This window comes from Hermetia illucens, chromosome 5, assembly GCF_905115235.1.
Source record: "Hermetia illucens chromosome 5, iHerIll2.2.curated.20191125, whole genome shotgun sequence".
Classification (NCBI taxonomy): domain Eukaryota; kingdom Metazoa; phylum Arthropoda; class Insecta; order Diptera; family Stratiomyidae; genus Hermetia; species Hermetia illucens.
This window is the reverse complement of record NC_051853.1, coordinates 94,360,517-94,385,405: the sequence shown is the minus strand read 5'-3', so window position 1 is coordinate 94,385,405 and position 24,889 is coordinate 94,360,517. Positions and strand designations below refer to the sequence as shown.

Sequence of the window (24,889 nt, the reverse complement as noted above, 5' to 3'; positions counted from 1 at the left end):
TTATATATTTCACATCAATTTATTGTATTCCAGCGGTTATGAGACATCTACCAATGGTCTTCCGTAGATGACCCAACACTTCGGTTAGTTATTATCTTCAAAAAAACGTAAAAACAGTCGTAATTATATAACCTTAATATTCATATTCAGGTTCAAATATATCAAAAGGCGCGTGGTCTTCATTTAAAGGAATGAGAAGTAAACGTGTGGCTTCGAACAAGGACAAAATTTACTTCTTTAGAAGTAATAGTAAGTAATAGTATTTTGCAATTTCAGTAAAAATTAACTTTTTTGAGTTATGCCACACAGTATGCGGTAATAGACAATGTTAGGATGAGCATAATATTTATTTTTTTAATATGTACATATATTTGAAAGTTTGAAAATATATGAAGGAATATTTTGAATTCATAGCTATTTGCAGAGAAGGGTCTTTACATAAGATGAACACAAAGCCATTATGCCTAAAGAGTCCAGCTTCCGGCTTTCCGACTTGTCCTGATGGTAAAATGCTGGTAAACAGACAGGTGGAAATACCAACAAGTATCATTTCTATTATGATGAATACAATCGGGTTGCATACAGTGTAATGTAATGTCACCGTTAATCTGGAGTATAGTAGTAGACGAATTTTTACAAGAGCCAACTAATACTGAAGTAAAGGTATGCCAATGACAGGTATAGTGTCCATGGCGTGGTTTGCGGCATGTGGAACATTTTGCTCGCCTTGTACGATGACAAATTGATGAAGGAATGCATTTGCTAATATGCAGCATTTGCAGCATGTTTTCACACGGTTTGCCATTCATTCGCTACTGAAATACATTCCTTCCAATTTTCTAACGTAATTTTTAAAATGATCAATTCAATTCTTCTTTTCATAATTGTGTTTTCGAAAACCTATCACTTTCTACCTTTCCCCAAAATCCACAATCCATTTTAAGTATTTCAAATTTTAACATAACAAAAAAGAGTTAGAGTGGTGCAGGTTGTCGATGTAGGTGAATTATACCGTCTGCTCATATTCCTACGACGCTGACGATAGTGAGTGAAGTTATACTTTTCAGTTTTCAGGAAGTGAATTGGCACTCAAACGGTTCAAATCTCAGCCAACGGACCCTCCTTCAAATGGTGGATGTGCTACTATGACGAGAGCTGTCTGGCGTTGTCATTCTTTACGAACGCCCTATTCGCTTTCACTTGAAAAAAGCAACTTGGCTAGGCCGTTTATGAATTCACATAAGCAATACTTGAGTCATAAGAGAGCCGAAGTTTTGCTGGACCCTGTAGCACTTTCGCGTTTATGAAGAAATAAACCCAAAAAAAATAAGGTTTCACTAAACTAATTTGCGGAACCACTAATTTAATTCGCGACCTTCATGATGACTGAAAGTGAATCTTGCGCCACGAAATACACCTGAACTTTCGGATAGAGTATTTTTATATTAAGTTTATATGCAGTTTCTTGCAAACAAGTCTATGGAATAAATCAAAGGGTCAAGGGGTAGTATAGGTCCCAGGGCGAAACGTGAATTGATACCCACGATGCAGCGTAAAACCTGAGAAACGCCTGCTGAACCAACACCAACAGCTCTACTACCAAACCCGATCTCCACCCCCACGTGCTGACCGCTAGGAGCTTTTTCTTAACGAAAAGTTGCAGACGGAGGATAAAGGCGAGTCTCCCGTGCCTAAAAACGAGACAAACTGTACTAACTGGTCCTCCAGATCGGGGGTTGGGTAAGGCTGACAACCCTACAAGGAAAACTGATGTTACGAAGTCACAGAAGGAGCCTCGGACAGGATGGACTTCAAAACGACGAACTCGGCAACGACAATGGAATAACGATTTGCGCATTTTTTCGTGGAACGTGCGCTCCCTGTATAGAAATGGAGCTGGCAAGCAGCCGATACCCTGTCCCAATATAGGGCTGATGTAACAGCGTTGCAGGAGATGCTTTGGATAGGGACCGGCTTCCTGGAGAAGAGCCACTACACCATATATTATAGTGGCCATCCAGTGAACCATGTGCTCGGAGTAGGTTTCTTAGTCAGCGAAAAAATGAAATCTGCTGTTATCGGCTTTTAAAATATAAACGAACCGCTATGCACTCTGCGCTTAGAACTTAGAAATTTTAATAGCCAAGTAGGAACGGAGAGCACATTCACGCGATACGATATCTTACATAGGGATATCAATGATAACGGACTGCGGATTATTCAATTAGCAGGGTCACACGAAATGGTTGTTGGAAGTACCTGGTATGCGCGGAAAGCGATCCACAAACAAACGTGGGCCTTTCCAAAAAGAGTTAGAACGGCTGGTTTGACTATGAATGTATGCTAGCTACGGAACGGAAGAATGCTGCATACCGAGTTATGTTGCATTTTCAAAGGACGCAGGCACGCGCGAACACCTATCACGAACTCCGTCGAGCGGAGGAGCGACTTTACGTGTGTGAGTGCTTCTTTATATAATTCGTAGAACACAACATGACTACGAATTACATTGAACGCAAATCCGCTTTTTTTACCAGAGCTTGGCCAGAGCTGTAAAGATTTTTTTTTTGAGAATTGTGGGGTCCTAAGTTCACATCAAATTAATGCTGGGCCGGACCAAATGGGGAGCCATTTGCTCCCTCTCTTTTTGGTCCACGGACCCTTCGTTTAGGGCACTCAACATCTGCGAGCCGCTTCGTTCACGCTGCTCCCAGGGCAGAGGTGAGGCAGCGTCTGACGATTTGCCTCTGCTCTGGTAAGAAACAGTAAAGCCGTCATCGCCTGACAGTTTTATCCGTACAATTCATCGGCTTAAAAATCATAAGTCTCCAGAAGCTGATGGAATCACAGCCGAATTGGTTAAATATGGTTAATATCACACGGAACGGTTCATCAAATTATATATATATATAATATATTATAAAAAGGTGAGATATCCACACAGGGCAGTAATTATATAGGTATCACGTTGCTGAGTACTATCTATAAGATATTCTCCGTGATCTTACGAAGTCAGATAGCCCCATATGCCCAGACCATCTTTGGTCCATACCAAGGAGGCTTCACTCCAGACAAATCAGCAACAGATCAGATTTTCTCTCTATGGCAAGCGATGGAAAAAAGGTTGGTTTTCATCGACTTTAAGGCCGACTATAATGGCATAGTCAGGACGAAATTGATAAGACTGACTAGGTTGATCCTGACCAATGTGCGAGGCCAGATAAAAGCAGCAAGATCACTCTCAAGACCATTCGACATCAACAACGGTCTAAGACAGCGGGATGCCCCATCATGCGTCCTCTTTAATCTGATCCTGGAAACTGCGATCCGTAATGCTGAGGTAAATGCGAGGAGTACGATCCTCTTTAAGTCCAGCCAACTACTGGCCTATGCTGACGATATTGACATCATGGGAAGAACGATACGAGGCACACAAACTGCCTTCATACAGATCGAGCAGTCGACGCGAGATTTCGGGCTGCAGAACAATGAAGGCAAGACAAAATATATAGTGGCAACGTCAGCACCAAAAACCAACCAACTAATAACATCAAGCCGCACTGGTCAAACTGGAAGAATAAAGATAGGAGACTACAACTCCGAGACCGTTGATAATTTCTCCTATCTACGGTCGAAGCAGCTACGACGATGAAATTCACGCGGTTGTTGGCTGCTAACAGAGCCTATTTCAGCTTACGAAAATTGTTTCTTTCGATACGTCTCACCATATGGTCAAAGCTCTTATTGTACAGGACTATGATCTTGCCAGTCCTTATGTATTCTTGACTTGGGCTCGGCGCAAAATCGGGATGTCTCGAGTTCCTTATTAAGACAGGCTTAGACCGGATACAGGTTGTTGCACCGCTGTTGATGATAAAGATTTTATATTCCGGATAGTCGCAACCATCATCTCAAACTTTGAACACTTTTGTCCTGAAAACATGTTTTTCAAATTTTTCTCAAGAGCTATCAAATCGATTTTAATATTTTTTTTATGATAATGGTCACAATACCCGTTATTATGGCCAGAACTAGGATTTCCGAGATTCATTGAAATTTTATTTTTCAATCGATTCCGTAGGTTCTGTTTCGGGTCATAGTTTCAAACGTTCTAAGCAAAACCGCACTTTCTTCACGGTTTCGCGCTTTGATCAAAAACACAGGGGAAGTTACATCAAGTCTCATAAAAAGGGTAATTTCAACATCAAATACAACCCTTGTATAACAACAAGAACAACAACGGAATACATTTTTTATTTTAATTTTATCCTTTACCTTCAAAATAAAAAGCACCACAAATCCATATGTTATTTCATTTCAGGGATAACACAATCTTAGAAACACGCTACTAATTGGGCTTTGAATGTGAAAAGTGCCCCCAAGAAACTAAATAAAATAAATATTTCAGCCGACTGTATGGCTAACTGGTGCAGTTCACCCTTAAGTGGATTAGGATGACAACATCCTCAAATAAAATATTTGACTGTATACATTATCAAACGGACGATTTCATTTTTCTCCTTTTTACTGCCGAAACTCACAAAAAAAAGGTTTTGTTTAATAACCATTTCATTTCACCCAAAACAATAAAAATTCTAAAATTTGCAAAGAGGATCTGCAAAACAGTCAAGTTATAATGTCACAATGTCCTTCAGAAGGAATTCAATCCTTGCTGATAATTCTAAGCAAAGGTGATTATAAAAAGTCGAAGCATTGAAGGACTGTGATTGCAATTGGACGCTGCATAAAAATCAAAAGGTTTTCGTGACGGTAGTGAAGGGCATAGGAAATAATCGTTACCTACCCAATAATGGCGGAATTAATCGTACTAAGCAAGTTCATGCTTTTTGTATGTTTAAGCTCTCAAAAAACTCTTGAGCCACTCCCAATTTACTGCATTAATGAAATGTTTTATATCAGTTTCTTGCAATATTTTGAATTTCCAATTAAGGGGAAAATTCCAAAGTTCTGCTAGTTAGAGACACTCTTACCAACAATTTTAGATGAGTTTCTGAAACGAGAACCACCTCCAGAGATATTAAATTAGGAAATTTCCTCATATTTGAAATTCCGGAGCGAAGTTTACCAATAATGCAACCATATCTTAGTGAATACTTTTGTCCTGGAAAAGACACCGTTTAGTGCGTTAAAGAATGTCTTTAGACTTCAAACACTATTCTCAGCGCACTCTTTTTAGTGTAACCATCTACCCGCATGATTTCTCAGTAGAAGGGCAAAATATATTTCAAAAAGTTCACGGGATTCTTTCCTCATGAAATTATCTCAGGAGTTCTTCCTTCCTGTAGAAAAGGGGAATGAAATATGACTTTCAACAAATATCGTCTAGTAGGACATCAGATGAAAGTGGTAGGAGGTAATTCCTTTGAGCCTTTCGTGTTTGTAAACTGCTCGGGTGGCTGCGAATTTCGTACGTCAGTATTACGCTATGTACTTATGATGCTCAGGCTCGCTTCAATATCAGCTACTAACCGTATCACTACATTTTGTACGTCATCCATTATACTTTGGTTGGTCTCCTTTTAATCTAGAAAAACTGGGTCCCTAGAGAACATTTTCCGCACACCTTCTGCCTTCTCTAAAGCATACGCGGAAAACCTAAAAATTGCAGTCAAATGAAAGTTCACGAAAGTACTAAAGTAATCCAGTTTAAAATGTTGGCTTTTTTGTTAACCTAGAGGAAACACTGTATAGGAAATTATTATAACGAAGCAATTCTGGCCATTAGGGAAATTAGCGAACTTAACTGAGCAAAACTGTATTTTCCATAGTAATTGGGCTTTCATTGTTACAGATTGTTACATTGAAACAATGGTCAACTGCAGGATTATTACAACGATTGCTTCTAATAAGAGGATGATAGTGGCTCCACGTACAAATGCCAAGTAATTATCCGATTTATGAATAAATCTGGAATCTTTAGTATGTTTTTTCGTAATTTAACTATTTAATACTTAACTAACTAATACTATTTACATGAAAACCACTGTGCTTATAAGTCTTTTCAAATGGGGTAGCACTATGTTTCAACGCTTGTTGCTATGGAAGAAAAGAGGAGGGTAAGGCAAGGACGGATTAGGAGAAGGAAGGCAGGTTATGAACGATGTGAACCTTTTTGCCCGGTTGGTGTGGAAATAGAAACTTCTATAGGGGATTATTTTCTTTCGAAAAAATTATTATCATTACATTATTATAACTAAGGAGTTAGGGTAGGGCAGGCACCTTTTAAAGAACTTCTTCGCGTATGGATATTACATAAGGCAAAATATTTAGTTCTATCTTCAGTAAAATAAAAATAAAATGCTGAGATCAAGGGAAGAAATAGATAAAGTATACTTGAAGCTACTCCACCATGGCAAATCCTACCTGATTCCTCTTGGTGACAAATCCCGCGACATAAAGACCAAAACAACTGATTAGCTGTCGTTTCCAAAAGTGATCATGCCATTTAACAAACCTCGGAAAAAGTCTAGGGTATCTACCTCAGTCGACGCAACAAGACGAATCCCGGTCTTGTCGACACAAGTTTGTTTTTGACGCATGGATGGCAGGACGTAAGCAAAGTATTCCGAGACATATAAATCCTTTTTCTGCACGCTAAATGTTGGTACCTGCACAGATAAGACGAAGAAGCTTGCAAGAGCAACTCGGTGCATTGATATCTGGGCTCTGCGAGAAACTGGATAATGATGGAAAAACTGCGAGCACGTGACGTAGCCTACGAACTAAATATGGCGCCGGTATCTCTAAGGGGGCCTGCCGTTGACTATTCGTCATTACGGGTGAATTTAATGATCATAGCAAAAAGCCAGACGGCATCGAAAGGAATGGGAGTAAAAGGTTTGGAACATGCAATGAGGTTCGCGAGCGTAATGCCAATTATATCGACACTCATGACCTGGTGTCACCTTCCCATATTTTGCATACACAGTATGGCTAATAAGTTTCCAAACAAAAATCTTATACATAAGTACAAGAAACGCAATCTGTATGAAAATGCACCAAGCATAAAGTTGGAAACCTAGCGAAAGAGTGGACAAAGTTTCAGCAGTGTAAGTTGCCTAACAACCAAGAACGGGCTTTTCGTCTGTTGCATGTTTTATGTGTGTATTTAAATTACGAACAAGGGAACAAAGAAACACGATTAAATTGTCTGTCAAGTTGCAAAAATCCTTCACAGAAATATTCAAAATGATTCAAAAGGCATATGGAAAAGATGCTCTGTCTGATACAATAGTATTCACATGGTAGGGATGGTGCGGATTGACAGAAGACGATGTAAGGAGTAGTCGACCATCAACACAACGCATGGAAGAAAACGTCTCTGCGGTGTGCGCCTGCTTCATCGCTGAGTCCCGTTTAACACTCTGAACAATCACGGACGAATTAAACATGTCGAGAGACCCCGTAACTACCATTGTTTATTAGGATTTGGGACGCAGAAAAATTTGTGTCTGGTTTGCACCCCTATTCCCCAGCGAAACAGAAGCATTATCGCGTGGATTGCAGTCGTGATTTGAGTAAAACTGTGAAAATAACCCTGATTTTTTAAACCCTACTGTTACTGGCGAAGCTGATGTTTCCTTTATGATCCAGAAAAGAAACTTCAGTCAACTGCGTAGTTCGGTTTCCAACCCTCATGACCGAAAAAGTGAAGAGTAAAAGTTGCGCGTAAAGACACTGCCTATTCCTTTTTTCGATTCTAAAGGACTCGTACACTATGAATACGTTCCGTATGGTCAAACAGTCAATGCTTTGTTTTATCTGAGTGTATTAACAAGGGTTTTTGCCCATATCCGTCGCGAGAGGCCGAGTACCACGAACCCGGGAGTTGGCCTTTGTTGCACGATAATTCGCGGACTCATACCGCTCAGTGATGATGATGAATCATCCACCCTATTCGCTGAATTTGGCACCAGTAGAAGATGTGAACGCAATCCAGACGATGATGACAAAAAATCGCAAAGCGATTCCTATCGATGCATCCAATCAATACGTCTACTGGCTGTTTAGCTCGAGAATGGGATTATATTGAAGGCTAACATAAATAAATTATTTGATTGAAAAATCCGAGATTTTTGTTCCGGAACTTATTAAGCAAACTGTGTATAATTGGAATGGTAAGATGCATATCAACTATACTTTCATAAAACGCAGCACTGTCGCCGGTAGGAAAGCCATTCCCTATGAGACGGAAACGCCCATAGGCTATTGAAGACTTCTATTGTGTTAACGACAAAAACGGCTTCCCAATTGACGAATTGTGATGGAGAGATGGGTGGAGTACTGTAAACGTGCTTCTCTAGCACTTCCGCAAGTACTTAGTGAGTTTTGGAATTGGAAAAACCACGGCCATTCCGATAGGGGGGAGTCCTGCAGATTGCCTAAATTACTGTCCAATTCAGCAGTTATTCCGCACCATAGGGGCGTTCCGATATCACTCGCGAGCCTCGCGGTGAGCACGCAAGGCATACCTTTTGTGGTTAGCGTCCAGCCGCGAGCGTTATGTCAGTTTTTGATGGCCTTCGCATTGTGACTTAAAACCATTACGGCGAAATGTCAAATCAGCTGAGGAACAAACAGAATATTCCATTAAATCACATTGCATACAATACATACAATTAAATAAAGTATTTCCTAAATAATTACCTCCTCAAAATTTCATTTTGACAGGTAAATGCTCGCATGCCTGTTTTTGAACACATTCGCGGCATTTTTCAAATCGCTTTGAACCAAACTGGACTTTGTTTGGCTGCGGAACTGTTGACGCATGAAAACTCATCAACCTGTTAACATCGTATTTCTGGGTTTAGAGTATGCCACATAATCAGTGTCAGTAGAACTCTTGTGCTGGGTTATGTTGCTCTACGGTGATCCGACGAGTAAAGTTCGAACCATAGTAGATATTTTTAAACCACTTTCTAGCTCTGTTGATGTTCAGAAGGAAGCGCTTTCTGGTCACTCCTATTTATTCCTGTCAAGGACACTATTATACTTCCTGGAACATCCCACGTTTAATGCTCTACAACGCACCACACCAACGCTGATGTCGAGCGACTTATCCAAATGAGGAATGATCGTCTTGTGCAACACGATCTCTGATAGATTTTGATTAAAACAAAGCTTTTGACGGTCCAGCCCAATGAAACAGATACTATCGTCTAATTGACGCACCAGCGAACGTTTCAAATCCAAAATGTCACCCTCTATGGTTCGAACTGCTAGCGGCGATGGTAACATCACAATCGGTATGAAATTTCACCGATCGTGAAAAACTTGTAAGATGTTGGTGAAGATCCACCTAGGCCGCCATCGTAAAAAGTGAGAGGTTGTGAGAGGCCTTGTGGGGTTCCTATTGGATTACAATAAGGAGAAGACAGTTATTGCTGAACTTTTGCTTGGGTTTGCCGTCCTCATTGAAAGCTAAGGATTAGCTTGCATAGATTGGAAGTGAAAGAAGTGGTTTAGCTTATAAACGAGTTGTATTGCGAACGAAGACTAAAGATTAAAGCCATCATATAAACGGAGAGCTGACTACATGAAAATTGACATGACTCGCAACATGAAAAAATGTTGCTTGGAAATGGTTGGTTCGTTGTCGGTGGAGCAACACATAACATTTGCATATTAAAAAGCACTTTGATAATTCGCATTTTTATCTTTCATGTATACAGTGTGCATCAAAATTAACGGACAAACTTTATGCCAGGGTAAATCCTCATGCAATCCTTAGCAAAAAAATGAAGTACATTTTTTCCGATTTCTTAACCTTTAAATGGTTAAGACGGGCATTTTAATTTCAAAAAAAAAAAATCACTTCCTTTACACTACTAAAATAGTAATAATAAAAGACCCACGATAGCTTGGGTATTGGAATAAACGTCGAATCGCAATTCGTTAGTTAATTACTCTAGCATATAAAAGTTTGTTTGTGAAGGTAGAGTAGGCTGTGTAGAAATGTTAGCTTTCCAAATGCGTTTTTGCGTTTTTCTCCCTCAAAATGTTGTTTAACCCTATTTTCATTATTTTATAAATAATTAATACAATTTGTATGGTAATTTTGAAACACCCTGTATGTGTGAAGGATATAAAAGCGAGTTGTCAAAGTACTTTTTAATATGAAAATTTTATGTGCTTTTGCCTTCTGGCGGCCCTTTATCTTCCGCCTAGCTTTCTGACAATATTTGCCTTGCATTGGGGTTTTTTTTTACAGAATATGGTTATGTAGGGGAACTGTAAACGACAGTGAATTACAACTTTCTACGTTGAGTTTAAGGGGGTCATCCCGTATGTCGGGTTGGAGAAATCGATTTTTTTTTTGCATGAATTGCATCTATATATAGTGGAGAATGTGTGGACAAAGGGATTTTCCGATATTCCGAGTCCTTCAGAAATTACAGGGTTAAACAAGTAAGGAATTTGCAGCTGCGGCTAGAGTACTCGATGAGAAAGAGCATCGAATCTTTTTTTACCTGTTAGTTTCTTACCTAAGCCTTATAAATTTGAACACAGGTATAAATATAAAAAGATGAAAAACCAATCCATTGTCTAAACTTATTTGCTGTTTGGAATAAAAAGGATAATCCAGTCTAGAGTGAGCACTGAAAGGCTTTCAAGCTATACTCAGTTATTATTGTTGTAAGTATTGTGCTGTTTGTGTGTTCAGTGATTTTTTTAAATGGATCGTACGAAGGGTGATCGCTTTAACGTTCAACGTCATGCTCGCACTAAAAAACGAGTATTCCATGGGAATCGATAGTTATCAGAGAAGAAAAAGGACTTCGCATCAACATCAGCAAAGAAACTTTTAGCAAGCATGAACATGGAATGTTCCAATTGTGACTAGTTTTGTATATTGTATATTGGATTTTGCTGGAGTTTTCTCCGTTATTTCTAAAAATTTCTGCAAATAATAAAATATACGTAGTAGTAAAAAAGGAATGCGTAGGACATGTCGAGAAAAGAATGGGAACCGGCTTAGAAATGCAAAGAAGAATCACAAAGGCATTGGTGGAAAAGGGGCTGGAAAACTTACTGATAAGGAGCTCACTACATTTTTTGGGCTGGCTATTCGTCGACACGCAAATTCGATAGAAGGAATGAAGCAAGAAATTTGGGAAACTTTCTTCCATAAATATTCTACAGACGAAAATCCTCAGCATCAAAATTGTCCAACAGGCGAGGACAGTTGGTGCAAATGGCGCAAAGCGGAAGCTAAAGGAGAACTGGATAGTTTTCACCGCGAGAAGGCACCTTTGACTGAAGAAGTTCAAACAGTCATCAAACCAATCTACGAAGATTTGCACGAGATGATCTCTTGAACAGATGTTTAGGAGCAGAGACCCAGAATAACAATGAGTCGTTAAATGCATTAATCTGAACTTTCACTCCTAAACACCTTCATTCTGGGGCCAAGGTCGTAGAAATAGCCACTTTTCTGGCTGTAATTATTTTCAATGAAGGATTCAGTGGCATTCTCAAAATCTTAGTGACAATGGGATGTCAAGTTGGTCACATATGTCAGGTTTATGCCGACCACCGTAATGAAGCGCGAATTTGGCCGTCCGAACGACGTTCGACTGACCTCGCTAAAAGAGCCAAAATTGAAACCAGAGAGCAACAATCGGCCTTACAAGACTTTTTTGAAGAAACGGAGGGTGCTCTCCATGGACCAGGTATAGCAGATTAATGGTGAGCTAAAATTTTACTGTTGATAATCACATTTAAATTTTCAAATGCGTTTTTCTCGAAACTGCATCTTGAAAATCGGCTGCCACCATAGCTCAAAATCTATCCAACCAAATTCTTTGAAATTTTCACGGCTTCTTTAGTACACATTTCTACGGTCCGCAAACTAAGATAATTGCAATCGGACGGGTCGCTTTTTTTTATTCATAAAAAAACCGTAAAAAAACACCAAAATCCAAAAAATTGAGTTTAAAAGCCCTCCAAAAATTTACCTTTTAATATTTTCTAATTATCCTAGTTTGCGGACCGTGGAATATTGTCCACATTAAAATGCGTTTAGTTTTTTTTTCCTCAGATGAACACAGCGCCCTCCAGCGTGGCAGCAGAAAAACACCTTTTTTTGGAGATGGGTGCATAAGTTAACACGTATTCCGAAAATTAGCTACGATATCAAGCTGAAAAATTTATCACATATACTAGAGATATCAATAAACAGATCGTGAAAAAATCACGTTTCTATCTTTATCCAGTCCTTCAAAATAATTTTTCAAAAAAAGGCAAAAAAAACGGCCTTCACACGGGATGATCCCCTTAAGGAGAGGTGGAGGGTCCTCATGTATGCAAAAGGGGGTTGTAAATTCTTTTTCACCGAATGCAGTCTTGTCAGGTATCAAATGAAAGGTTTCAATTAGTACTTTTGACATTTGTTGAAAAGGCGAAAAGTGCAGGTGGTCGAAAATGATGATTTCTTTAACAAAACCATTCTCAGAAACTACCCAACCGAAAATTCTGGAAACAAAAGATTTGTGTGATTGAACCAATGAGCCTGTTTGGGAAAGGTTACTGAAATAGTCCAGTTTAGCTAGTTGTTTGAGGGTGAGATAGTGAAGATCGAAGGGAGTTAATTGATGCACTGACTTCAACTTCAAAGCTTTGATCAAGCATGTGGATAGTTTAGTTGTGGGATTTCATGAAATGGTTAGCTAGGACGCTTGCTGTTTCAAGTAGAAAATTTTTTTGTGGGGAGATGTTAAAGCGGTTATGAAGGTGGTTAGTATATAAGATCAATGCCCTTTCATGTATTAGAGAACAGTTCTGCAAAGAATGTTTATTTCTAAGTAGTCACCGTCATAGGGCTTGCTAGTAGCGGATGCCTCGTAGAATATCATCCGGAAGAGAAGTTGGGAAAATAGATAGAGAGAGTGTTAGGACGATCCGTCAATTGTCAGAGCTGAAACAATATGGCTTTGAGGGATTGTTTTATGAATCGCGAATCGCTTCGTGAGGGAATTGATGGCACCATGAATTCCGATGCTAGCGGTGTTTGGTGTTTGAAATTCGATGTTACTTAAATTAATACTGCTGGTTATCAGGAAATGGTGGATAAGAATGCATGTGGACAGACAGGCAAACAAACATTGAACCGATTTTAAGGTTTTGTATAGACAAAACCTTGAAGACTGAATTATTATGCACCCTGGATAAGTTGAATACATTTTCATTTTTAAATTTTGTATAATAACTTTTTAAACAAAGTAACTTGGCTCACTATACAGGGTGTCCCGTTTACGATTGCAGAAATTTTAATGGTGAATAGAACCATTCGTTTGAGGAAAGTTGTTACATGAAATCTACCTTTCACCTTTACAGAGCTATAGCGTTTTTCATAAGTAGTGCCAAACAGCTTAATCTGCCCAATATTATCATAATTTTTCAGTATCCTAATCATTTCATCCCAAATTTAATACCATTTTCAAAGATTATATAAAATTTTGTTCAAATAAATAATAGTAATATAAGTATGTTCAAACTTCAAAATTTCAAAATTTATTTTTCATCTTAATTTTAAAATATAATATTGTAACGGCGCAGCTTCGGCGCAAAACCGGGATGTCTGGAGTTCCTTATTAAAGTAGGCCTAGACCGGATACCGGTTGTTGCGCAGTTGATGATGAATATTGTAACGGTACCTTAAATCTACAAGCCTGCAAAGTCGACAAAAGTTACTCCATTATGTTGGCTGGCTTAATTATAGAAAATTTACGGGTATTAAGCAAATGAATCGCCACTTTTTATTGATTAGAACTACCATAATAACTAGAACTACCAAATCTAAGTCAATTTGCTTTACATCAAGAACACGTTCTCTTACACACGATGCGCAATATTCGTAAATTTTCCATAATTAAGTACACACCATGTTTGGCGTACCATGTGTCTTTTTGCAGCTTTTTTCATTAATACATATGTATATGAAGAACACATTGCAATCCTCTCTCATAAGCCTCGTTCTATAAGCAATATCCTTCTGAAAAATTCTAATATTTAACTCCTTTTAGTTATAATAACGTCTTAAAGCATTCTGGCTTGTTGAACGAATTTATTGCACTTTACAGAAAATACCTCACTAAAGGATTCAGACTAACTCCTCTACCTTCTGGAGCAATGACATTTTACCACTAGACAAATTGGAGGAAGACAAGTTCATATCTGGGCTCATTAGATGGACCAACTGCGTGAGTGCCAGTATCTCGATTTTGTACCCCAGGTTTGGACTTCAGTTGTATCACAGATACTTATGCTCCGTTTTGTGCTTGTTCTAGTGATGGAGGTTGATTTCTTCCACAAAATTCTCATTCTCAACAGTCTCTTTGAAAATAAAAATGAAAGAAGAGACTGGAAGAAGTGAACAGGTTCCATATACATATATATATAATAAATAATAAATCATTGAAAACCCCAAAGTTCATCACGAAGTACCTCTCAAGCTCGAGTGGTATCGATATACTTTGAAAAAAAGTTAACATGCTATGCGAAATATTTATTTCTCACTGAAAAGAAGCCTGAGCCGGCAACAATAGCTAAAGTGATTTAATACCAACTCCTCGACTTTGAACAGAAGGCATAGTATCGATTGTCAAGATTGTGACACTGAAGCATATTTTTATCAACAATGAAATAAAACAGAACAATATCGGAATAAGTTCCGGTCGTTACAAGTAAATAAAAATTTGAATGTTTGTGTATGGGTGTGTTTGAGGTGGGGAAGAGGCAAAGCCTCTGAGCACTCAGACCTTAGTGGTCCATTGTCCTCGATTCCCCCGTCTAACGGAATATCCCGGACTCGTTTATATATCACAGGATTTCGGTTATTGGATGTGATGCTATCCGCTGCAGTTGTAGCACATCAGCACCAAAAATCTGATGTCTGATGTGTCCGTAGGCGGGGCACTCACATAGAAAATATTCCGTGGATTCCGCTTCCTCATTACAGGATGGACACGTATCATCTTGAATAATTCCTATTCTGAACATATGCCCAGTCAGAATGCCTACGATACCTCTGCAAACCTTCCTGCTTTTCGACAGGATAAACTTTGGAGTATGTTTGTTTGGTTCTGACAGGAAAACTTTGGTCTGTCTAACAACATTAAGGCTCCGCCACCTGTCATTATGGGAAGCTTTTTCCCAGTTTTTGATAGCAGCATAAGCCAATGCTACCGACACCCCAATTGCTGGTTCCTGTCCGGGCATGGGGAAAGTTGAAGCCTCTTTTGCTAAGGCATCCGAGATTTCATTTCCCTACACACCGTAATGACCAGGTGCCCATAGTAAACCCACCGTATTGAATCTAGAAACAGAATTCAATCGGTTTCTACATTCCTGAACGATTTTTGAAGTGATCAAAGTACTACTCAACGCCCTCAATGCAGTTTGACTACCGCTACAGATTGCGATGCGCCTGCCCTTCAATCGCTCGTCAATCATCCAGGTTGCAGCCCTTAGGATCGCATACACTTCAGACTGAAAGACCGTTGTGTATTGTCCCAAAGGAAAAGCCCACTTCTCGTTTTTATTCGAGAGGTAGACTCCGGCTACAGAAACATTTTCTGTTTTTGCGCCATCCTGTAGAAGACGTTCTGGTTCGTCCCAGTTTTCTCCGTTTCAAGATAACATCGTATCTTCTACCAAACATGGGAATCAGAGAATCGGAAGGCATTGCGAAAACTAGATTCAGATCTCCCAATGACTCTTCCAATGCTCTGTGCCCCCCACGTCCATTGTTTTCCCATAGATCTAATCGAATTAGTCTATGAGCTGCTCTCATTGCAGTGCTCTGAATGAACAAATCCAAGGACTGCAAATTGAGTAATGCATTTAGAGCTGCGCCGGATGTGGTGCTCATGGCGTGGGTTCTTTGCAGTGTGGCTAGTTTACAGCGAAAACTCTTTTGTTTTGCCTTAACCCAGCACACTACGGATGCATAAGCGAATATCGGCCTAATGATAGCAACATATATCCAAATTACTACCTGAGGCCTAAGTCCCCATGTCGAGGCAAAGATCTGCTTACATAGCCCATAAGCTGTGAGAGTTCGTTTCATCTTTACATCTTTACATCTGGACAAAATAATAGGTGTGAACCTCAAATTTTGAAAAATGTGTAGAAAACTATATATGTATGTTCTGCAAAACAAAACCGGGTCGATAGTGCGTAAAACTCTTTTCAAATGAAAGGGGCGAGTACTACTTCTTGGTTAATGTTGTGACTTGTTTATCCGTTCAGTTTCGAAAAGGAGTGGATAGTAAAATAGGTGTGTGTTGAAAAAAATTTGAAATGATTTTATTTAAATAATTATTTAGTTGCGGAAGATAAGATTATGACAGAATTTAACTAAAGATAGATATAATTATAATTTTGTCATAATATTATATGGGTCGTGGACTTCGCTGTAGGGTAGAGGAGAGATGACTTGCTCATCAGCTCAAGGATGAAGGAATGCGCACAAATTTATTGCCAGATTAATGAGATGTTAGAATTTCTTTACAAATGCTCTGAAACCGCAAAAATTCATTGAAAGGCCAGGGGCACCCAGAAAATCTTCACCTGCTACCAACAATCAAATTGCTACATTGGCAAAACGCGACCCGTTCACATCATCCAGGAGGAATGTAAGCAAAATTGGCAATGTTACTGAATGTTATGAACTATTCGGCCACGATTAGTTAGCGCGAAGCTGCCGGGTAGGAGTGCCTGCAAAGTTACTTTGCTTAAAACTGGAAATTTGAAGATGAGCAAAAACTTTGTACTGAATCGTAAAACCTGGTGCGGATCAGCGGGTGTAAAAAAATGGCGTAATATCCTTTGGAGCCACTAAACAAAAATAAATTTGTTTGGTAACAATGCAGCAAGAAATGTTCATCGACCGGAAGCAAAGAGTTTCATAGGAGGTTCACAAAAATCATTAAAGCACAGAGGTATTAGTATTATATTATATAATGCTATGGGGCTGTTTTTCGTAGCAAGCTGTACGTCCAATACATCGAATTGATAGCGTAATGGATAGATTTGTGTAGAAGGATTTGTTGGAGACGATAATGCTACCTTATGCCAAGGATAATATGTCACTTATTTGGATATTTCAACAGGACAATGATCAAAAGCACTAATTGCGATTGATCAAAAAATGTCTTTACAGGCATATTGTGAACGTCCTTGAATTGAATCTCTTATCTCCTCTTGGCAGGACAAGACATTAATATAAAATAATGAGTGTGGAATGGAGATCCCTCTCCTAAAACTTTAGACTTGGTTTACAATGATATATCTATTTTTTTACATAAATCGTACTTGCGTCAACACAACGTCGAAAAATGATAAACCCTAGCAGCGCTAAAGATCCAAATATATACAAAAATTTGAAAATTCAAGAAAATAGACAATATTGCCTTGAAATTTCAAAAAGTTGTTTTTGCGTTTATTCCCTCATTAGGGGGAAAATGCCATAAAGATCTAGCGGAGCTGGGCTCCGTAGGGGGCAGGCCCCATGCCCACAAAACGTCTGAAATTTCATTGCCACATACCAGCGACGTCGAAGCACCAGATCTAATTGATGGTAAAACTGTTCTAATATGGTCATCAGTTGCACCATCTTTTCATCGACTGACAACATAGCCAGAATAAAATTGTAGGCGACCATGAGAGCAGCATGATAAATGGTTCAGTAGATCAATTTGTGTTTGCAACAAGTGATTTCTACTAACTCCGCAATGTTATATATATAGCATGCTGGTCTCAACCACAGGTAAAGGAGGGCGAAAGGAGGGTGTGAGGTAACGAGAAAAGAGATAAATAAAGTATAGTTGGAGTTATTTTACTATTCTAAGTCCTATCTGATCTCTTTTGGTGACAGGTCCTGCAACAGGTTGACCAAGAAATTGCAATCAATATTATTAAAAAAAATAATCGTGTTGAGAGATCCTAAGCCTCGGAGAAATGCTAAGGCATTCAGTCCACTCAGGCACCTCAGTCAACGTGGCTGAACGGGCTCCGGTCCTGTCGAGAAAAGGGCAAGGGTTCTTAACACGTGGGTGACGTCAGGACGTAATTAAATTAGTTTGAGCAAAACAAATACGTGCCTGCAAGATAAATATTCATACCCTAACTGGAAAGACCGAGGAACTTGCAAGAGCCCTTCAGAAAAGGCGCATGGATATCCGCGCTCTACAAGAAGCCAAAAGCCAAAAGCTCCGATATAAAATGCAAATGCGGTAGAAATGACTATAAACTTGTCTATTTTGGTAGTCCAGTGTTGGTATTACTTTAAAGAAGTCGAACGACTTGATGACCGGCTAATGATGCTCACTATTATATCAGCTGCTCGTACTATTCACTTCTTCACCGCATACGCATCACAGACAGGTCGACCTTATGCCGAGACGCGTAACATGCCTGTTGATGATTATATTGTCATTACAGGCACCCGGTCATGTGGGTGAAAAGACAGGCGGCAACAGGTGCCATGGAGGAGAGGGGTTTGGAGCGCGCAATGAAGGTGGCGAGCGTATGACATTGTATTGGTGATTACGTGGTTAATTAAGCGATTGACTCATCTTCCTACATTTTATAGCGGGAACAGTAAAAAGCAAATCGACTATATTCTCATAAGGCGCCGACTTTTACCACCATCACTGACTGAATGCCGTTCTTTATGAGACTAGCGCACCTCAATATCGACCTTTGATTGCTGTCTTGTGAATCAAGCACCGATAGAACATCATGAGGAACCCACTGGCGCGCCGCGTATTAAATGGTAGCAATTTCGTGAAAACAGGAAGAAAGTATCTCACTCACGCAATTACCAATTATTACGTATGTAGAAGAATGGTGGAACCAAGTTAAATACACGATTCACAAAGCAACCTATGCAACCCTCGAGATCACCAAACCTGGCAAGTGGTTCATCAACCGAGGTACTTGGGTTTGGAATGACGATTTGAAATGAATGAATTAATAAAATGAAAGAAGAAACGCCTCTACCATAAGTCTTTCGACGACAAAACGTTCGGCAAATTTACAAGAAAGCCAACCGGGAACCAAAGAACGCGATCGGTGTTACCCGAGTAGTCCATTACAAAGATCTTTACGATAGACTGGACACTCGGGATGGCGAAAGAGATCTGTATTGACTTGTCAAAAGCCGACACCAACGCATACAGGATATCGAGCACTTCTGTTGCGGCAATGAGAAGAACGGTACTTTGCTTACCGACTGACGAACCACGACGGATAGATAGACGGTTGCTCTCCATGAAGACTGAACGTATGCTTGACAACCGTATTCGCGAAATCGTTGAAATAACCGTGAATCAAGTCGGATTTGTCAAAAACTGCAGAACTACTAACGCAATATACACTGCGCGGTTACTTATGAAGAAACACCGTGATAAGCATCGCTCTCTTTACATTGCATTTCTGGATCTAGAGAAAACGTTTGACTGTGTGCCACACGAACTCATCTGGTCTACTCTACGATAACACTTAGTTCCAGAAGAGCTCGTGCGCTGTGTTCAATTGCTTTACCACGATCCGAAAAGTACAGTTCGAAATCTGGCGGGTATATTGAAACCGCTTGATGTCTCTGTCGGTGCTCAACAAGGAAGTGTCTTCTCACCATTCCTCTTTGTTGTTTTTATGGACACTATCACATGAGACATCCAACATGCAGTGCCCTATACAATGTTTTATGCAGATTATGTTTTCCTAGCGTCTTTTCCAGAGGAAACAGGCAATATCACTGTCCGTGGCAGTGACCTGTCCAGAACTGAGCGATTTAAATATCTCAGGTGAATGCTACCAACCAACGGAGAACTTTACTATGAAATTGCTTCACGCATTAGCGCAACCTGGATGAACAATCAATGAACGTCTCAAATATAAAATATACCGCAATGTCGTCCGTTCTATCGCTTTGTATGGTTCTGAGTGTTGACCGCCTATAAAAGAAAACGAGGGGCGTCTTGTCGTAATGAAGGCGAAAATGTTGCATTGGACTATATCCGCGATCGATATGGCGTTGCACCGATCGTGGAAAAATTGCGAGAGAGTCATCTTCAATGGTATGGTCACGCAATTCACGCTACTAAAAATTTATTTGCTTAGATTCGTATGAACATCGAAATCGATGGTAAATGGCCAAGAAGCCGGCTGAAACAACACTGGAATCACTGGGGATTTGAAAACCTCGCGAAAGCATCCAGATCAGAAATTTGATTGAATAAAATGGCGCAGTCGATCACAACGATCGTTTACTAACGGGACAAGGGCTAAAGAAAAATAGAAAAAATAGAGAGAAGAAAATCAAAAATTGCAAACTCTAAGCCGATTTCGAGAGAAAAACCATTTGAAAAATTGTTGACCCAGGAGACCAAAACGATCGACAATTCGGTAGCCTAAATAACGAACAAAATTATGATTATGATATTACAATCGTTTGGTTATTGATAAATTCCGACCAAGAAGACTGAATTCAGCTAGATGGTTTTCTTCTGTGTGCTTCCTAATCTCATGTAGAAAGCCATAAGGAACTGTACCGTGCCACATGTTCGCAGCCATGTGCTCGCAACCACGTGGCCGCACACCAGTGCACTGCATCACATACATGGCTCTAACATCAGACCTAATGCGCGGATTTTTTTCCTTGCGCATTTACCGTAGACGGTCGAACATACGCATTGATTTGTCCTCACCATACCACTTCGAACAATGCGATGGGAGTTGAATCTCCCGTGTTTAGCCTTCTTGAATCCGTCTAAATAGGCTGCTGTAGGCGGGTCACAAAAGCCTTAAGGCCGATGAAGATCCAATCCGAAAAATAAAAAATTATAAGGCAATATCTATTGTAGGAAGACAAGATGTGGCAGAACCTGCGGGAGATGGAGCGATGGCTTGCACAGTAATTAGGTATATCGAATTGGTGAACGTTGGCCAACTAGCCACCGGTTGTTACACCGTTAATGATGATGAATGTGCTCACAACAATTAACTTCAGGACGTTCTCCCTAATCTCTGATGTATTCAATAACAATAGTAGCGTGAAGCGCGTTAAAGCATTGCATTCAAGACTGCGACGGTGCTGCGGTAGGTACCCTGTAGGATGCAATGCGGTCAGCATTATGCTCACCCGTAATGATTACCCTGATTTAACTCAGTTACTCATTCACAGCTGAGTCGACTGATATCAGACATCCAGTCACGATACAAATCCCTCTGCCACCAATGAGATTTGAACCATGATTTTCAGCATTGACAACTTAATGCCATAGTTACTGCGCATGCAGATACAACAATTATTATCTGTAACTTACGCGAAATTGTATTTGAAATTTGAAATTCATGAGTTTGCGCTTTACGCCTGACCTATTCTTCTACCTGTTTACGTCATTCAAATTCGATGGTCAGAAAATATCTCTTAAAATCTGCATTTCAAACAAATCAAGGATAAGACTTTGCGTAGCTGTTGGAAAGACTTTGGAATTTGAGCATTCAGAGTAGAGCCAAAAACGATTAACAAGGAAGCCTATAGCATTAATAAACTTGAAGATATTTTCTATTAGTAAGTTTTATTGACCGTTATTATTGCTTGGAAATATTAGTTTAAAGAAGATATCATTGCATACTTAATAACCACTAATGAAATTTCGTCAAGGTCAGAAGAAATGGAGATGTAAACCAAAGATGTAGCCGCAGGGACACCCAAGTTTTACACTAACGTAGCTCAATAGATACTTTGTAAATCATTACTATAAAAAGGACATGCTTTCGGGCTATGAATTCATATGAATGCGGCTACCTTCAATATTAATACTCACCTTGAAGTGCTTCCCAGCGTTTCTTCTCGGTTTCAGATTCGAGAGCATCAAAAACGGCCGCACCAACTAGTAAATATGTAAATGTGCACACGATTAAGGAGATCGTGCGTACATTTTGTTTCTTCATTCTTCATTGGTGAAACAAAACCGAGGCTTGGCAGCCAGATAGCTGCTGCCACGCGCCGTCTCTTCCACTTCCGTTCACTTAATCTAGTAGTTTGCTCTCGTTCCGCTAGCTCTTGCTACGTTTCACTCTCGTCAGACATTCTGATATAGAAGAAGATATCCTTTGTTGCAGCTCTATCATAATATCGGCGTTTTTCGAAGACCTTGGCTTTATCACGAATTCAGATTTGAAGTGAGTGATCCTTTGGGAGGGGGTTGCTTTTCTTTTTAAAGATTAGATAACTAGACTTCCTAGATTATAAGCACAACATTACATATACACGCAAGGATATGGTGTATACACACTGAGTTAGAGTATGTTATGTAATAGTAGCAGCAATGGATTCACCAACTGGGCACGTGTGATACACTGATTTTTCCTTTTATGCAATTTCAAAGGATTTTCTTGGTTTCTAATAAATTTATTATATCCTCTAAGCTAAGTTATCGAAAATATTCAAGTATCATTTATTAATATCTACATCGGAGCGTATTCCAAGGATGGGGAACGTTATTTACAGGAAACTTTATTCTTCACTACTTGTTGAGCAGGGCACCGAGTCCTTATCTAACACATTAGATTACAGTGGCAGATTCACTTTGTTTCCAAATGATACCTCGTACTCTGGCTTCAATTGGAAATTGTCTTATTCACATTAACCTTAATTATGCATTTCTGGCTTCCGCACACAGTGACAGTGGTATTTAGAAAAATATCACAATATACATATTATTTGAGAATTATTTATTATTGATCTAGTTCCGCGAGTACGAGCGAGTCTGAGACTTTATTTTCTGAGTTGTCCATTATCCTTGCAGTGTCGTTGGATTCGCTTAATCGCCCAGAGTCCTGCTTCTGCGAAGTTTCCACGAGATACATGAACTTTCCGTAGACTTTTAATAGGAAAAAATATTGAAAATTTAAAAATAGCTTCTGTGACTGGCTTCCTTAAGCGTATGGTTTTTTATATTAATTCGGTTGAGTGGTCAGTTGGGTAAGTGAAAATGAGTGTGGGAAGAGAATGCGTACCCGTTTAGGTGGACGATGTAGTAGTGGAAAATCGTTTAGTAATTAACGCAATAAACAGTTCAAAATTGGTTAAGTACAGATAGGGACAGGTGTCTACAGCGAATGTAGGCACTAGGCAGCGGATTAGATAGAACCAAGGTGAAGATACATTAGAAATGACGTGAAATATAAACTTTTTGGCTTGATCCAAGTATCAACACTATTTGTCTCCTTTTCGTCCTTCATCTTTTATTTCGGTCTGTAGGATACTTGGTTGCTGCTGACGTTGTTGTTGTTGCTACTGCTTCCACTGCCACCGAAGATGCCACTGCTTTCATGAATTTTGCCATATTTAATTTATTACTTCGCCTATTTTTAGAACACAATTTCGTGGTTTAATTGGGTTTTAAATTAGACGTCTAGGGAGAAGACATTTTATTAGATTTTCATCCCATATTAGAGATTTATGTGCTTTCTCTGTCTTTCACTGCACGTCCACACTCACTAATTTTTCCCAGTTACTGAGCGATTTGCCTCGATTGCCTCGAGACCCATTATCTATTCGTTCAAGTGGTTTATCATTTTTTCGCCAAGACTCATTGGAGCTGAGCGGCACTTGCAATTAATATACTGAGGAAATGTCGGAGCACATATTCCATGGACAATTAGATCTCCTAAGACTGGGACACAACACTTATACCCGTACTAGTAGAATACGAGCTTCGATAGTAATTAATCGAAATTTTCAACATTTTTACAATCCGATTCGGATGAAACTTCCATCGTGGCTCTTCCAGTTCCTTATCTGAATTCTCCTTCAGCTCGTGCACGAACTGGCTGATAAACCGCTCGACACTCACGTACTTATATAATTTCAGTAATTTTCTCCGGAATTTGCTCACGAAAGCAATCACTACGTTAAAATCTACGAAAATATTTCCTCCCGTTTAATTTTCGGGAAATCGTGTAAAAACTATACGCGGATGCGATGCGATTCTTTTCACTTAAAATATAATATTACAAACTTTTACAAGGACTAGATATATAATATCGTATAAGTCAGAGAGAGCAGCAACTTTACGAGGAAAAAAGGATATAATTTTTTAAGAGCAGATATACTTTTGTATATACATATATAAAATGCACGCGTGCCCGTATCCGTACCGTTGTTCCTTGTATGGTCCACGATGAAATAGCTTTCGTAGTCGTCTGTATCTGCTGTTCTAAAAGTCTCCTCGGAGGATTTTTAGTCCTTCGACGGCAGTCACAAGCTCTCTCAGTCTCGTAGTCATAGAGGTATTGTGTTCGGAATCTGGATCGATTGGACCGACGCGATGCGCTGTGACGTCATAACCTCAATATTTTAAGGTATTATATGTCAGCAGAGCTTCTCTCCAAGCAGGAGCAATGTGGTAGCATCAGCAGCAGTGGCAGGAGCATCGGCATTGGAGTCAGCATCGCCATCAGGACCAGCATCAGCAGCATTTGTAGTAAGCAGTGGTTGGACGTCGGGCCGAGTGAAAACGAAACGCACAGTCCTAGGGACAACATAACGCAACACAATATTTAGTAATGCTGGTGTATTGAGGAGGAATGAAAGCAACAATAGGACAACAACAGAAGAATTTCCAACCAATACGTGTTACCAGTTCGGAATGCAAAAGGAGTTAAGATGGATATCTGATGCTTGGAAATGATGCGTCGGGAAGGGTGCGAATTCGTAGTTCACTTAGGAAAAAGTATCTACGAGTAAATATCATAAATGAACATTTGGTGTCCTTGAGATAAATGGACTAGCACTTTGGAGTAGAGGATTAGTAAATCTCAGCAGAATTGAAGTTATTCAAATATTATAACA

General features: G+C 39.5%; 1 protein-coding gene across 4 annotated transcripts in view; it reads right to left on the bottom strand.

Moving 5' to 3' along the window:
* LOC119658301 (two pore potassium channel protein sup-9) overlaps positions 1 to 24,149 on the bottom strand; it is a 65,131-nt gene extending 40,982 nt beyond the window's left edge. For 3 of the 4 annotated variants that reach the window (XM_038065603.1, XM_038065604.1, XM_038065602.1), the window contains exon 1: positions 21,858 to 21,984. In XM_038065603.1, the coding sequence (XP_037921531.1) occupies positions 21,858 to 21,984 (127 nt within the window). Of the gene's footprint in view, positions 1 to 21,857 lie in introns of all 4 variants that reach the window. The other variant, XM_038065601.1, reaches the window with a different exon arrangement.
* Between the last annotated feature and the right edge of the window lie 740 nt (positions 24,150 to 24,889).